This window comes from Leuresthes tenuis, unplaced genomic scaffold (assembly GCF_036924035.1).
Source record: "Leuresthes tenuis unplaced genomic scaffold, fLeuTen1.0.hap1 SCAF_16, whole genome shotgun sequence".
In the NCBI taxonomy this organism is placed as follows: domain Eukaryota; kingdom Metazoa; phylum Chordata; class Actinopteri; order Atheriniformes; family Atherinopsidae; genus Leuresthes; species Leuresthes tenuis.
This window is the reverse complement of record NW_027325370.1, coordinates 12029353-12044985: the sequence shown is the minus strand read 5'-3', so window position 1 is coordinate 12044985 and position 15633 is coordinate 12029353. Positions and strand designations below refer to the sequence as shown.

At 37.6% G+C, this 15633-nt stretch overlaps 1 protein-coding gene across 2 annotated transcripts; it reads right to left on the bottom strand.

Moving 5' to 3' along the window:
- Positions 1-1388: 1388 nt before the first annotated feature.
- On the bottom strand, positions 1389-14797 carry sgk2a (serum/glucocorticoid regulated kinase 2a). Of its 2 annotated transcripts, XM_072366300.1 has the most exons (14): positions 14579-14797; positions 11163-11224; positions 10921-10993; positions 10178-10242; positions 8917-8974; positions 8240-8323; positions 6172-6303; positions 5608-5720; positions 5469-5505; positions 5302-5388; positions 5007-5102; positions 3923-4078; positions 3552-3641; positions 1389-3079 (listed from the first exon to the last, which is right to left on the bottom strand). In XM_072366300.1, the coding sequence occupies exons 3-14, from the start codon at positions 10933-10935 to the stop codon at positions 2924-2926; spliced, it is 1089 nt and encodes a 362-aa protein (XP_072222401.1). In that variant the 5' UTR covers positions 10936-10993; positions 11163-11224; positions 14579-14797; the 3' UTR covers positions 1389-2923. The 2 variants fall into 2 exon arrangements, with proteins under 2 accessions (XP_072222401.1, XP_072222402.1); XM_072366301.1 differs by lacking the exon at positions 11163-11224.
- Between the last annotated feature and the right edge of the window lie 836 nt (positions 14798-15633).

The following is a 15633-nucleotide window of genomic DNA, read 5'->3' as shown; positions in this document are numbered from 1 at the left end:
GAAGGAAGAAATGTGTGCATGGGTATAGACGGCCCACTTAGAGTATAGTGAAGTCAAACAAAAGAGTACAACAAAATTCTTTTTTGTTTCGGATTTTTATCAAAATATGTAAGATTTCAAAGATTCCATATGGTTCAAACATAAATGTGGCAACAAGAAAAAACATTATGACACAACAATTTTTATTCTGACCAAATTTGATTTGTTCTCTATTTTAAGCATCCTGTTTCAAATTTAACTTTGGCTTGAAAATTTTTTCAGATAAGTCTTCAGCTGTCTTTTTAGGATTAAACTTCCTACAGATCTGTTCATGGTTTTTAAAACAACAAGAGTCTCAGTTGATTGTCACATATTAGAAGTATTATCCTGTAAGTGTTGATGTGTTTGTGTGTAAAAAACCAAGCAATTTAGAATCAACAAGTAGGTTATTTGCATTCAAAATTAGAATCAAAATCACTTATGCATCAATGTTTTGGACGCATTTTTGTTAAAGTAGGATGCAGCTGTACATTACATTACTGTAGGGCTGTATTCTGCAGTATGTGCATAATATAGTGGTTATAAGTCCTAAAAGCCTTAGTTTCACTATATGATTTCCCTTTGGCATAAATTAAATAATTTTTTCTTATAATTTTATTTGATTTAAATCAGCCTTCTTGGAAATGTTTTAAAATTGATTTAACTTAAAATGTTTAACTTTAATAATGAGATCATTAAAAAAAGGTACTTACAGTCCATAGATACAAATTAAATATTCTGATTCCATGGGCATATTTATATCTTATTCTCAAGAATATAAAACATACGGATCTAAATTTCATAATCGATAATTAAGATTTTATTCGTATTAAGAAGCTAATCATATTTAGAATGGCGATAACATGCCAAAAGATATCAAATGACTAGTAATCACTGCTGTCAAATAAATGTAGTAGAGTGATAAAGCAAGTTGAAAGCTTGACAGCAAAATGACAAAAAAAACAACAATAAAGGCATATCTAAGCCCATCAAACTACTTAAAAATGTCAATTTTCTTGTAATACTTGTGAGAATTTGTAAGACAAGGGAAGAGAGAATAACATCCGAAACCATTGAGTACTTAATTTTTTCCTTCAGTATAAATATATTTATTGTTTTTAATTATTATTATGATGATGACTGAGATAACCTTGAAAGAACAGCTTGGTACACAGCGTTACGGCGTTCAAGGTCAGAGCAGCATTTGTCCTTTTAGATCATTTGAGCATTTGAAGGAGGAAATTAAATTTGTTGGCCCAGAAAATGTAATCGCTATTTCACTGTGAGTGTATTTGGTTTCATGGAAAAGCATCTGTGACATATGGAGCTACAACTTTTTCAAGGTTGGAGACTGAAACAAGATACATTCAGAACTTGGAATACATAGTTTAATATCAGATGTACAAATGCGACTTTACATTTAGCTTTGATTGAAATAATAAAAATAAAACTCTTCTGATTGCATCACCCATCACTGTCAAAACATAGCACCATCCATCACAAACTTTGTTTCCAGGGCAGGCACTTCATGGTTGTACACTGATAGAATCATATTAACACGGGACATGATCCTTTTGCAAAGCACCAACTGTCTACTTACAAATGTTGGACACAGTATTATCATATCGACACAAATTGTCCTTTTTCCTGTTACACATGCTAATGAATCAATCTGCTATTTACAGACTAAAATAATTGCGTGCAGAGATTTCTTTAAACCTTTCTCAATTACAATACAGACAAACAAGCTATAGTCCACATAATAAACATTTACAATGTGCACACTGCAGTGTAGATGACAGCTACATGGAATATCTTTTAACATCGGTGCATCCTTGGCAAATGACTTTTGACATTTAGCACATTAACAAGACCACTGTTGTGATGACTAGTATCCACTGTTTCACACCAGGCACGTTACTCACAGATTATGTTTTCAGCACCTCCTCGTTCTTTAAATGTTTTTGGTCTTTAAGGAAAAAGAAAAATGTGCTGAAAGTTACTTCATGAACCTCCACAGACTGACAGCTATTTGCAATGAAATATCTGCCATGTCTTGTTTTTTGTTCTTTTTAATTGGCTTTGTATGTATTGGACTAATTTGGAATGTAATGAATTGGAACTGATTGTATTATGATTGTATTACAATTGGCTGTATTTTTTAAGTACCTTAAGATGACTTTTGTCGTAATTTTGTGCTATATGAATAAATCTGAACTGAACTAAAATGTATTACCAAAAACAAACTTTGCCTTTGTGCGGATGTGCTTTACGTAATTAATAACAACAGTTAAATGGGACAATCTTGGAAATTGTGAAATTTATGTAGAAACGTACATAAATAGGGATGAACCAGCAGAGGCTATCCGTCATCTCAGCAATGATCTCTGTTTAACATTTACAAGTGTACACTGAAAAGTGATGTTAAAAAGAATAACACTGCAGAGTTAAAGTACGAGAGTCTGTTTTGGTTTTTGGACATCAAGCCCGGTCTTAAGTCACTGACTATTACATTTGTGTTCACATTCACTAAGAATTGCTCTCTGTTGAACTGAGAATCTGAGACACAGAAAGAATGTTGTGCTCTATGTTTCATCATAAACAGACACAATGTAATAAAGTCTATATGTAAAAGACTCTTTTCAAAATCTTTTGAATCCAGACACGTGTTTTGTTCAGTCTCCTGCAAATAATTGGCATAAAGATCATTTGCATTACATTTTAAAAACAACTTTAACTTTGAATAACTCCATCACCCACACAGCCCCCCCCTTTCTGCACGGTGCCAAGAGGGATTCCGGCTATGTCACATGAGGAGCTGTTATATTTGTGAAATCTTCACTCAGATGAGTAATCGTCTCCTATCAACAATTTCAACAGACCAGGGAGTCAGGATCTTTGTGTCTCACAGGAAGCTGTCGTCGTTGGCCACATAAGAGAACCCATTGAAGGCATTGTTGGAGCTGGTGCTGGCGTTAAACTCTGGAGTCCGACTCACAGAGTTAGGAACCATTTCCCTGGTGAACTCCGGATCAATATGCTGAGTGTCAGCTGGGCCTTTCTGAGAGAGATATCAACAAAGTGTAAGCAAGCAAGCGCCTAATCATCACTTATAGAACACAGCTGTTGAGTCAGTCCGAATGAGCAAAGGGGAACAGCAATGACTCAACAAAGTGTTTTCTCTGCACTGTTAAAGTCCGACATAAAGTGTTTAAACGTAGTAATAATAAGTCTTATGTACAGTGTATAAATTTCAGTCTAAAGTTCGCCTCTCAGTTTGATCTAAGCCATAGTCTGAGCTTGTTTTTGTGACAGTGCCTACAACTATGTGAATTTCAACACATAGCGACTGAACTTAGAACAACTTAGGAAAATATGTTGTAATTAGAAGAAAGACACTAAAGGAAATGGCTGATGAGAGATTTCAGAGGAGTCTGATAGAAGAAAGAGTGCAGGAACAAACATAATCTGTCACAGCATAAAAGACATGAGCAGATGAGCAGTTTACAGACAGGCAGCCTGAAACAACTCACCACATTAGGGTTGTAAGGAGGAGTTATCCTCTTGTGGTAAAGATCATCCCAGTTGATCGGAGAAAAAAAGGGATGGTTCTTTATTTCTAGCTGTTATAACAAACAAAAAAGACAGGGTTACAGATGTTAACCTATAAATAGTCAGACTGATTCATCCTTGTATTCACTTTTTTGACCCAGTAATGTTTTGTAAATGTTACTCTATTAAAATACAAGGGAGTGGGGGCTCTAAAGATTCTCTGTAATTATTTAATATTTTCAGAGAGACTTGGTATAAATCTCTTCATAAGTAATTTTTAAATGCAATTATCTTCTCCCTGAGACTGGGCTTAATTCTTGTCTGGAGACAAGAAACGACATGACACACTCACAAAGTCAGCGATGGCCCCAAGCCGTCTGTGCTGGTCTTTCTGCAGAAGACCAATCAGCAGGGAGCAGACGCTTTCAGACTTCCCCGGAGGCAGCGGCAGCTTCTTGTGGAGAATCCCATCGTACATTTCACCAACGTCACGACTGTAGAAAGGAGGCTGGAGCACGGTGATAGGCATGAATATTATAGTTTAAAACGAGGAAGTACAATTTAATATATGTTCAAAACAAAACCCACTTCAGCCTACATTAGTCCACACTTAGGAGAAGAGAAAATATAAGTTTTCTGAGGAGCTGAATTCTGCCGCACTTACAGCCAGTTATCTGTGAGTTGTATTCAAGATATGTGCCTTCAGTAATAGTAAGTAATGTTATCTTAAATCTATCAGATAAAACACTTGTTTGTTTCTATGCTACCATAAGTGAAAACATTTCTTTCTTTCTTTGACACATGAAAGGAATTGTTCCTTTCACTGATCTCAGAAAAATTAGATCTAAATGTCTAATTTCCCAGGGAGACTTGGATCGGATTTTCCTGAGAGGATGAATTCTCATTTATTAATCAGATCTGTCCTGTCTGGGCTATTTCTTGACCAGATGCTGTCCTTTTTTGGTGTTTCCACTGGTTACCTGGCAACGTCACATTATTAACAATCAATAAGTTGGCAGGATGGACATTAATTATCAGGTAATAAGATGATAGGAATCATATTTTCTTTTGCTACGGTACGTCAGCTAAGCCGCCAATGTGTTTTTAGTTAAATAGACAAAGAATAAAATCCTAAAGCTCTCTATCTTGTGTATGAGGTTGTGAATGAGTGGCGGTACCTTTGTTGTACAGATAATATATTTCTACTTACAAAATGAGTTCAGCAAAGCAGTGGATTTACTTGATTTAAATGTTGAGTCAACAGTAATAAAAGGGGGAATAAAGAGTTTTATTAAATTATGTCAAAGAACTGAGATGTGAGGGTTTTTTGTTGGATGATCCCACGGCAAATATGTAGCAAGTGAAAAAAACAAGTCTAAATTTGATCAAAGGGCATACCTCATCAGTTAGCCACACACACACAAACACACACATACCAGACTGAAGATCATCTCGTAAAGAACTGCTCCCAGACACCACCAGTCCACCGTCCTGTCGTACGGTTCCTTACGAAGAACCTCTGGTGCCAAGTACTTCAACAGAGCAAAGAGAACAAAAAACAAAGATCACTGAAGTAGGAAAGAGAAGGAAGTCCACCTTCTACGACTGGCTTTTACATTTTGTGTCTGTATTGTTACTAATCCGTTCATTAGTTTACTGCAAAAAATACGAACTTTAGTGAAGTGTAAATACGCATGTCAGATTTGCTGTGTCTGATGAATTTTTACGTACTTCTGGAGTGCCGCAGAAAGTCGAGGTGGTCCCCTCTGGCTCGACGCCCTCTTTGCACAGGCCAAAATCTGTCAGCACCACGTGGCCCTGTGCACGGAGAAGGTGAGCAATATGCAACAGCAGCAAACGCACACGAAGGAGTCAGAATACAGATGACAGGGCCTTACCTGCGAGTCTAAAAGAATATTCTCTGGCTTCAGATCTCTGCGGTGAACAAGGAATGAATCAGATGGTCACGAAATGATCTGATGTTGGTGAACCGTCTTCATATTTCAATATATATATATATGTGAGCATCTGTCTGACCTGTAGACGATGTTGAGAGAGTGAAGGTACCCGATAGCACTTGCGACTTCAGATATGTAGAACCTTGCCCTGGGCTCTGAGAAACACCTCTCCCTCTGTAGGTGGAAGAACAACTACAGCAGGATACAAAAAGGTGTGGGGAGAATTTTAAATTAGGTTGGGTTTGCAACTGAAAGCGTGACTTACAGATTAGAGGAGAAAAAAAAGCAGGAGAAGTGTTGCCTTTTATACTATAAGCAATATTTTACTCAGATATGTTCAAATGTCCTGTTGTGTCATTTTGGGTTGGCTTCAGTAACAGATGAGATGTACATTGTTTCTAAAGAATATCACAAAAAGACATAAATTAACGATAATAAATAATAAACTTTCATCAAAAGTAATTCCTGTGAGTAGGTGTCACATACTTATCTAGAGGTTAAGAATTTACTAGACAGAAATAAAATAGAAGTGGGTAGCTGAATAAATGGGTGTTGGGTCACCAGGAATAAATGAAGTTTATGCACAAGTGAACCATTACTGTGTTTATTCATTAATTTATCTATTTCATTGTAAAATGTATACCTCTCCTCCATTTACGTAGTCGAGGACAAAGTAGAGCTTCTCTGACGTCTGAAAGGAGTAGTGGAGCCTAACCAGAAATGGGTGTTTCAGGCTCTTCAGCAACACATTCCTCTCTGCCATAATGTTCTTTTGCTAAAGACAGAAGAGAACAAGTAGATGCACATCATATGTACATTTCATATTAGATACAGGATTTGGTTCTCACTGAAAATTCTTCAAATATGGACCCCAGGATATAAATACCCAGCAAAATGTTTGCTGTTATATTATGTTTGTTTTGCCTGAGTTAGGGTTCAGATGTTTCCCAATACTACCTGAAGTTCACAGAGTTGTTGATGCTCCTTATGTTTGTAATATGGTTCCTGGCTTTGTGTAAAATGCTTATGGTCACTGCGTCTGTCCTGCTCCTCCCACATTACTGTAGAGAGTAACTAACACATTCCAATAAAACTGAAATCCTAAACACTGCAAAGAAATTGGTTAAAATACATATTTTACAATTAGATTTCCTTTTTTTTAAGTGTAAAAAGGATCTATTTCATGCTGAGGAAACTTTTCTCGTCTGAATTTAGTGTGTGCACATGGTTTTGGATGAAGAAAAGCATCTGAGAGATTTCTTTTAATGCTGATGTCATGTGGCCCTATCTGCTCTATTGGTGCAGTAATAAATACGCAGTCACTATTTCCAGGGGAGAAATCTTTCAGTGCCTGCAGTTGAGATTCAGATCAGAATTTACAGCTGTATGACTTTCATGTGAGATTAATAAAAACCTTCATTTTCATGTAGAGCAGAGTACACTTTTCAAGAAAGGTTGCATTTTCTTACTTATTATTAACAGAATATTGACAACTTTAAATGAAATATTAGCAATGTTTTGATGGGAATCACATTGCATAAAAGTTTATTTATTAAGTGTCATTGTTAAGTAAAGTTTTATAAATTCTTTATTCAAATAAAACATGTATCGCAAAGTAACAATACTTACAGTTTCCTATTAATCTTTAGATGGCGTTTCAATGAACAAGGACTAACTTTTGTAATTCTTTAAGATGACACCGGCAGCGACACCCACAGAAACTCGAGGTGAGAAGGACAGGTGGTACGAATGGGAAAGGTCACAGTATTTATCTTTTAAAGGCACTGAAGTTAGGTTTTTAGAACATTTGAAAAATATAATAACAAGAGAGGCATAGTGAAACAGACAGGACCCGTCATTCCCCAAAGAGCGTGTAACAGTTTTACTTAAGCAGACAAGAAGGCACTCAAAATAAGAGGAAAACCAATGTTTTTGATCAGATATTCTCTGTGTGTTGTTCAACAAACACAGAAGTGACCCAGTTTGTTTTCTGCTGGCTGTAAAAAAAAAACTGTCCTTTGTACAGAACAAGCTTTAGATTAGATAAGATTCAGATTGTGTTGCTGGGTCAGAGGACTGTTTACTAATAACTCAGAGATACTCAGCCACACACAAATACACACAACACACTAAACACAGACACACACACACACACTCCAGCACACTCATTTATATCTGTATTGTCATGGAGACACTCCATTAACACCATGCATTCATCGTCCCCTTAACTTAACCATTACAACGGAATGCATAACCCTAACCCTAAACCTAACCAGAACCCTAAAACCAATCCTAAAAAGTGACTTAGGACCCCTGGGGACGCTTGGCTCCCAAGTTGATGGGAGGTCCCAATCAGTTGGTATCCTGTCAACCTTCGCCCTCCGTCATGACATAAAAACACTTACAATCTGTTATTTTACCCCTATATCTTCTTAGAGCAAGTGATCCGCATCTCAAAATGCATTTTCACTGCTTACATTTCATGATCATTGTTCAACAAATGTTTTTATGCAATCAACTGCATTATAATTCTTCAAAATATCCTCAGGAGAGGATTCAAATAAAAAGCATCAGTCGGACTCTAGAGGCCAAAGGCTGAATTTTTCGATTATCTCAGAGATTTTGAGCTTCAGTGGGATCTAGTTTGTGTTAATGCAGGCTTAGGGATCACGAACAGCTGTGATTACAAACAGAATAAACAACTTAAATACCTCTTTTTTCTTTAGAATGACTTTTTTCTGCAGCACTTTGACGGCGTAGAATTTCTTGTCGTCCTTGAGCTTGGCGAGCAGAACCTGCATGAAGGTTTCTTGTTAGTGGTTTGTTTAGTAAACATTCTGCACCAGCATCTCGACACACTCCTGTCCGGACAATCCACCAAATAAGTGCACACAGCACAGACAGCTGATCCGAGGCACAAGTGATACTAAGATATATGAAAAATGTCGACACACAGAAAATGTCTAAAAAGTGCGGCGGTGTCATTTATGATGGAGTTAAAGGAAAGCAGAGGGAACATCTTACAAGTTCATTGTATGCATTTCAATTTCTGATGTTTTATATTCTATTGACTGGATGACGTTCATGAAAACATGAGAGGCCTCAGTGAACTGTACAGTTAATGATTCATGAAGCAGGCAGTACATTTTGATCAACAGCTGGCACGTAGACACTTTTGACCCTGTCTATGATGTCAGCAGCAGGTCCTTTTCATACGCTCTTTCTGTCTTATTCTCTGTTTTTTAACTATTCATTTATATTAGACACCATTAACACCTGCAACAGAGTTTATCGTTTTATGTCCTAATTAAAAAAAATGACTCTGCAGGTGGATGTGTGAACTAAACGACTTACAACAAGGAAACTAAAGAGAGAAAAAACAGGTTACCTTTCCAAAGGTCCCTTTGCCAATGACGGCCAAGAAGTCAAAGTCGGTAGGTCTTGCACTGAACCAAGATAGAGAGTAATCTATTAAATGCAATGTGCTGCTGTACAAACTAAATTAAACAATAACCTCTGAAGCTCCATAAATTTGAAATAGCTTACAAATAATGGAAAAGCCACGAGTAAAAAAATAGAAAATCTTTTTGTCTGAATTCTCTCCACATTCAGTGCTGCTGGAAAGTTTGTGAACCCGAAAGAATTTTCTGTATTTGTGCATAAATATGATCTAAAATAAAAAAGCCTGAGATTCAGATTTAAGTCTTAAAAGTAGATAAAGAGAACTAAATTTATCAAGACAAATATATTACACAATTTAGTCCAATATTACATTCTTGTTAGTGGCAAACATCTGCCTCGAGAATAAGCAGTTCATTTGAAGGTGAGGTTTGACTCAGGTGCTTTCAGCCAGTGGGACAAAAAAGTTTGATTTTGGGTGATAGTGAGTTGAGGATAGCCACCAACACCTGGACCCTTGGTAATATGATCAACTGTGACTGGAGATGTCTGAGATTAAGCTCAGTCTTCCCCTGCTGGTGCACAAACACGGATGCATCTCAGCCGAATCCTCGATACCTGACACGAGAATGACAGTCACACCGTTAAACAATGTCGGTAATTGAGTCCAAAGCTGGAAGGTGACCAAACTATTTCAAATATGCAGTTTGTAATTTCACCTCCAGGCAGTTTGTTTCGGTTAAAGCTTCGGTTAAAACGGTGTGGCTGATTTGAGCTGATGTGAGATCTGTTAATAACACCCCCTGTCTCTGAAAGCTAAGAACACTATGCATTGTCTTATGATTTTGAGACCTAATTCAATTTACTTGCTAGTTGTTTTAAACATTCATGTTGGACCTGTTAAAAACACAATTGTCTGAGACAAGACAAACGAGATCTATTTTTGCTTTACTCTGCCACATGTGGCAAACGTTCAATGCTCTGATTGAAGCATGAATATATTATATATTTCATGTGAGTCCTCGTCATCGACTTTTTGGATTTGAGTAATAATCAAATGCTGTGATGTTGTCATGGAAACATTTATCCCGAAAAGTTTTACAAACTTCCAAGCACCTCTCTCCATGAAATATTTTATACTACAGTATCTTCTTCAGCAAAAATAGTTTGAGTCGATCTTTGCTGGGTTTGCAACTGTACATCATAGATATTAGAAGCACATGCTGGTCGGTGAGAGCAGAGCTACTGACTGTGGGTTTGCTGAAGGTCCCAAGTTGACATCATCGTCAGAAGAAGACGCGGATGCTGATCGCAGCTGTAACAAAAAAAAATGTTACACATGAAAATACTACCACATGCTTTGAATGGTGAGAATAACATAAAGATATCACGTATGTATTCCACACCATCAACTCCAGGTAAGTTCTGAAAGCTTCTACATTCACAATTAAAATACTTGAATAGTAGAAAATGTCTTCCCTTCCTGTTTTGTTTGTTTGAATAAGAGTAACAGGTCAATTTCGGTTTATTAGCGTCAGCTATGTTCTGATGGGAATTGTGTGGAAGATCACATCAATACTTTGAGAGAATTTGGACCACACCAGTCCCAGTTGACCAGTTACTCAGCAAATACATTTGTTCAATCATCACAGGAGGAACGGCAACAAAAACCAGAGTTTGAAGATAAAAACACATCGCATAGACACTGCAATTCCCACAAATAGACGAATATATTTCATGAAATGCTATAATTACTTTTTTTGTTTGTTTGTCTTTTTAATCGTACCAAACGGTATCCCACTATAGCTACAAGCTAGGAATCTTTGAAAAAAGTCAAAGGAAATCAAGCTAGTTTGGTCTTAAGACATCTGTTAAACAAAGAGCATATTCTTAGGACTGCAAGCATGCATCCTGTGTCACAAGGTTGAACAGGCATAAAAATAAATAACAAGACATCATCAGTAAAAAAGAACAAATACTACAATACACTCACATTACTGTGTGCCATGGCTATTAATATTCCACTCTCCCTGGGGACCCACCAGGCGCCTCAGTGTTTCACCGACCTGTTGGAGGACAGGAGGAGAGGTTTGGACAAGAGTTTCACTTCAGTCACTGTTTCTATTTGTTCACATTTCACACTTTTCTCATGACCACTGACTAAGAAGGAGCAAGCCGCATATTTTTTTCCATCCTCTGAGTGTGTGTGTGTGTTTTCCAGAGACAGCTGCTGACCTCTGAGTGACAGCCTAAGGATCCGGAGGATCTGGTAGTTCTTGTTTGTAAGGAATGAAATGCTGGAACGACAGAAAGACAATGAGGGACATTGTGAGGATACTGGACATGTGTGTTCTTGTCATGTTGTGGGGACTAAATGTTTTACAGTAACACTGAGTAGCCCTCCTTTGCTTTCCGGGAACAAAAAGTAAGCCCCACTAATGTTAATCATTAAATCTTTATACTGAGGTAAGATTAAGATTTTGGTGGTCATGACTAAATCTCCTGGAAATTAATAAAAGTAAACGTAATGTCCTCTGAAGTGAGGGAAACATGATTTATCGTGTCTGTGGAAGAGAAGTGACTGATCATGTTTACATGCTAAATATCGTGTCAGTTTAATTTTTGTTGAAACATACAGGGTGACGTCTTTCTCTTACACACACACACACACACACACACACACACACACAAAATACCCATTTGTGTGAATATATGTTTTTTTTTTAGAGGGTCTGGGCCTATTTATAGCAATAAATGCAAAGTAGGTACCTTTTGAGGCAGCATTATCTTTATAAATACACATCTATATACATATGTGTGTGTTCATATGGATTCCTGATGGGGATTTCAATGAAACCCCTTAAACGACATGTAAAACATTGCTTTTTCTCTTTGTGCCTTGTTGCTGCAGCCTCTCGTCACCTTCTGAAACGCTCAGTTTTAGGTCCTGTCTTTTTAACCTGGTAATGCCCAGTACTATTGTTAAGGAGTAGAAGAAGTACTGTAAACCTGCTGAGGTCATTTCAACTACTTGGTTTAGGAATGTAATGCTGAAGGTGAATTTAAAAGGCATTACTTTTAAAAATGTTGATCATTTAACCATTAAGTGATATCCCAACCATTTTTGTTTATAATAATCGATTCTTATTATAATTGCCCCAATAAAATAAAAAGTAAAAATGCAAAGGAACATCTTATTGTTCTTTTCCCAGTGAGGAAATGAAAGAGTTAAAACACTCCTCCTGAAAGGTCCCGTGTGCTCTGATTGGTCAAAAATATTGCGCTGCGAGGCAGACGCTCTTTCTTTGTTTGAGGAAACAAATGGTGCTTTCTATTTAACTCAGAGTTGAAGATTGGATTAGCATTATACACAAATTAAAGATTTCAAGAAAAAAAAACATACACAGATTAGGTCATTAGGACTGGACTATGTGCTACTGGTTTACTGAGAAACTTATTTGTAGAGGTGCTAATAAACAGCATATTACTACAATTATCACTACATAGCAGCTTTCTTGAATTTGAAGGTTTCTGCAACTTTGTGGAGGAAAACAAGTGGAAACTTGAACTGGAAATTCCAACCTCCCAGTTAAAAAATAAATGCACCAAAAGTAGCCACTATGAAAGCAGTAGGCCATTCTGATTTTGAAGTTGGACATTGGAAAAGTTTGATGGAACCATGAAACAAACAAAAAAGAAAAAATCCACATTTCCGCTAAAAAATAGTTTTCACACTAAAATGAGGCAAATTTTGCCTCTTGTGAAAAAAATTAACGGACAACTTTTGCAAATCAGCTCTAACGTAGCAAACAAGCTCCATTCAAGACTGATCACATGAACATTGTTTATTTGTATAATAACGCATTTCACACTTGGTATTTGCTCCAAACCAGGTGATAGAAGCAAGCCTGGTTCACACTTCCTATGAATGAAACATTTTGCTACAGGGTGATGCAGACAAGTGAGGGAGGAACAGCCTGGACAGACACTCTAGGGTTTCAGATTAAGGATGGTCTAAGGGGGCTGTCCCATTTTATTCAAACGCAAACATTTATTGCGGCGTCGGAAACATTTAAACAGTGACGGCTTTCTAAATTCATAGTGTGCAAATTAAAAAAAAACTAATAAAATGTCCCTATCTCCTTAACAGCACCATCACCTCACAACAAGAGAGTTCCTGGTTCTATTCCCGGCTGGGGCCTTTTTGTGTGGAATTTGCATGTTCTCCTGGAGTACACGTGGGTTCTGTCCGGGTACGCTAAATTCACCCGAGGAGTGAGTGTGAGCATACATGGTTGTTTGTCTCTGTGTGGCCCTGTGATGGACTGGCGACCTGTCCAGGGTGCACGCCGCCTCTTGCCCACAGACAGCTGGGATAGGCTCCAGCCCCCCCCCGTGACCCTGAGATGGACTAAGCGGGTATAGAAAATGGATGATTGGATGGACTATGTCCTTAACTTACAGTATCATATTCTCTTTGGCCTGACAGTAGACTACTGCCATGTTGCTTGCTACACGATTGGAGGTCAGAAGCAAGCAAATCCGTCCTGAACATAAATATCTAAAAAGCAATCTGTGAAGTATTTGGCTACTACACCATAAATGACAAATTAATCATATGTCATACTCATCTCTTATGTTGTTACAGAAGTGAGGGAGGGAAGATGCAAAGTATTGTCAAGCTCTCAACCTCTTCTGACCGCCCGCTTAGTGGGACCATGTCACTGGACCTCTGAATCTACCATCATAGGTACCAGAAACTTCTGTACAAATTGTTCCTGTCAGCAGATATCATTGTAAATAAAGAGTCGTGTATGCTCTCATTAGGCAGGTGTTGCTGTTAACAACATTATTTGTTTATATGTCATGAGCAACTCATCCGAAAAGTGACGTTTGTCAGAGCACCATATTCCAAAGAAGATAATAACTGGCATTGGTGTGGACCTTAGGGTTTTTAACTTTGCAAGCTGTCCAGCACACTGACGTAAATGTGAAATCCCGAAACTTTTTTAATGCGAGTAGAAAGAATGGAAATATTTCGTTTAAAATCAAAAACTTCAAAGCCAAGAAAATGATATAACTAAACAATTATGATTGCTTATCTTCCACTGATAAGTTCCATGCAGGCAAACAACTGCTCTCTAATCAAAGGTTTGTTCCTTATCTAAAAAAAATCTGCACTGGTGCATCTGGCAGGTTGACACCCAAACACAAAAGAGTAATAATCCAAGTGGCTCTGTAGAAGATAGATGCAACATATAACATATACACTCACCATTTAGTCACTGCAAAGATGGTAGAAAATGTATTTACCTTTAAAAAGAATTACAATCTCAATCGCTTATTGAGGAAGCTAAAAAAAAAAACCTGCAATGCCTTTCAACAGCATTAATTCTAAAGACTTTAGTGATATCATAGGATGTCATCAAAACTCTTAAGCATATCTGATTTCAATTTTTGATTATCCAAATACCAGCACTGTAACACATGGTCGCGCCGTGTTGGATAACAGTCAGCAAATATGATAAAAGTCCGCATCTGCAGGTGATCTAAAACAGGTACGAGCGTCCAAACCAAAAATATAACCTCTGTAATAAATATAGAAATGAACGAAACAGGCAGCGTGCATCAGAAACCCACAGTTTGCTCACCTGTGTTAAAAGTGAGGAGGAGATCAGTGTGTTGGCAGTCTGCTCCGCTCGGGACTGTGAAGACACTCTAAACAGAGCGCTGCCAGGACGACAGCAGGCTGAAGCTGATCTGAGGTCGGTGTCTTTCTTTCTAAGACTTCATGAAGGCCGGTCGGCAGGTCGACTTCAAGGGAGTGAATCATTGATGAAAAGTAACTGAGCTTATAAATGAGGCGGAGTGACTTTTTGTAACCCTGCGCGTGTGGAAATATGCGCGCGCGTGTCGCAAAGGGAGAAATATTTGCAACCACCCGATGACTTCCGGTCCCTGCTAGTAGGTTTCAAAATAAGAAAGCGAGGCCACACACTGAAAGTTGTGTTAAAAAATAAACAGATAGTCTACATCTATACAGTTTTTTAGTTATCGGGAAACTTTTTTTGTTTTAATTACTCATTTAATCATTACAGCAACTGGCAAATGTCTCTTCCAACACGAGACATGTTTTCTATGTTCTGATGTGATTAAATTGTTGGTCTATGCAATTTGCAAATCATTGCAATCAGTTTTTATTTATATTTTACAATGTCCCATCTTTTTTTGGAATTTGGGTTGTACATTCTTATAAAGCACAAATGCACATGAAAGCTTAGCAAGCCCAAAAAGGTCTGGAGAAGCATGAAAGGGAAGAACACCCCTTTACAGCAGGTATGGTAGGTGACATCACAGAGCAGAGAAGCCAGATTAAAAAACTTTGCCAGTTCTGTCACATGACTCTTCTGGAAACCATGTATGAATGGAAATGACAAGTGCTAAGTGGAAATAAAAGGGAGGCTCATGATCCAAGGCACTACACAATCTGTTTGACATGTTGGAGGTGGTGCTATTAAATGGTCACGTACTGAATTGCTGCCAGTGGAACTGGGTCACTGGTTTTTATTGATGTGGAGACTGCTGATAGAAATAGCTAGATCAATTCTCAACTGTACAGAGCTATACTTTCTGTCTGGATTCAATCAAAACTGCTGTTACTGACATGACAACATCAAAGTAACTAAAAACAGGCACCGAAGAACAG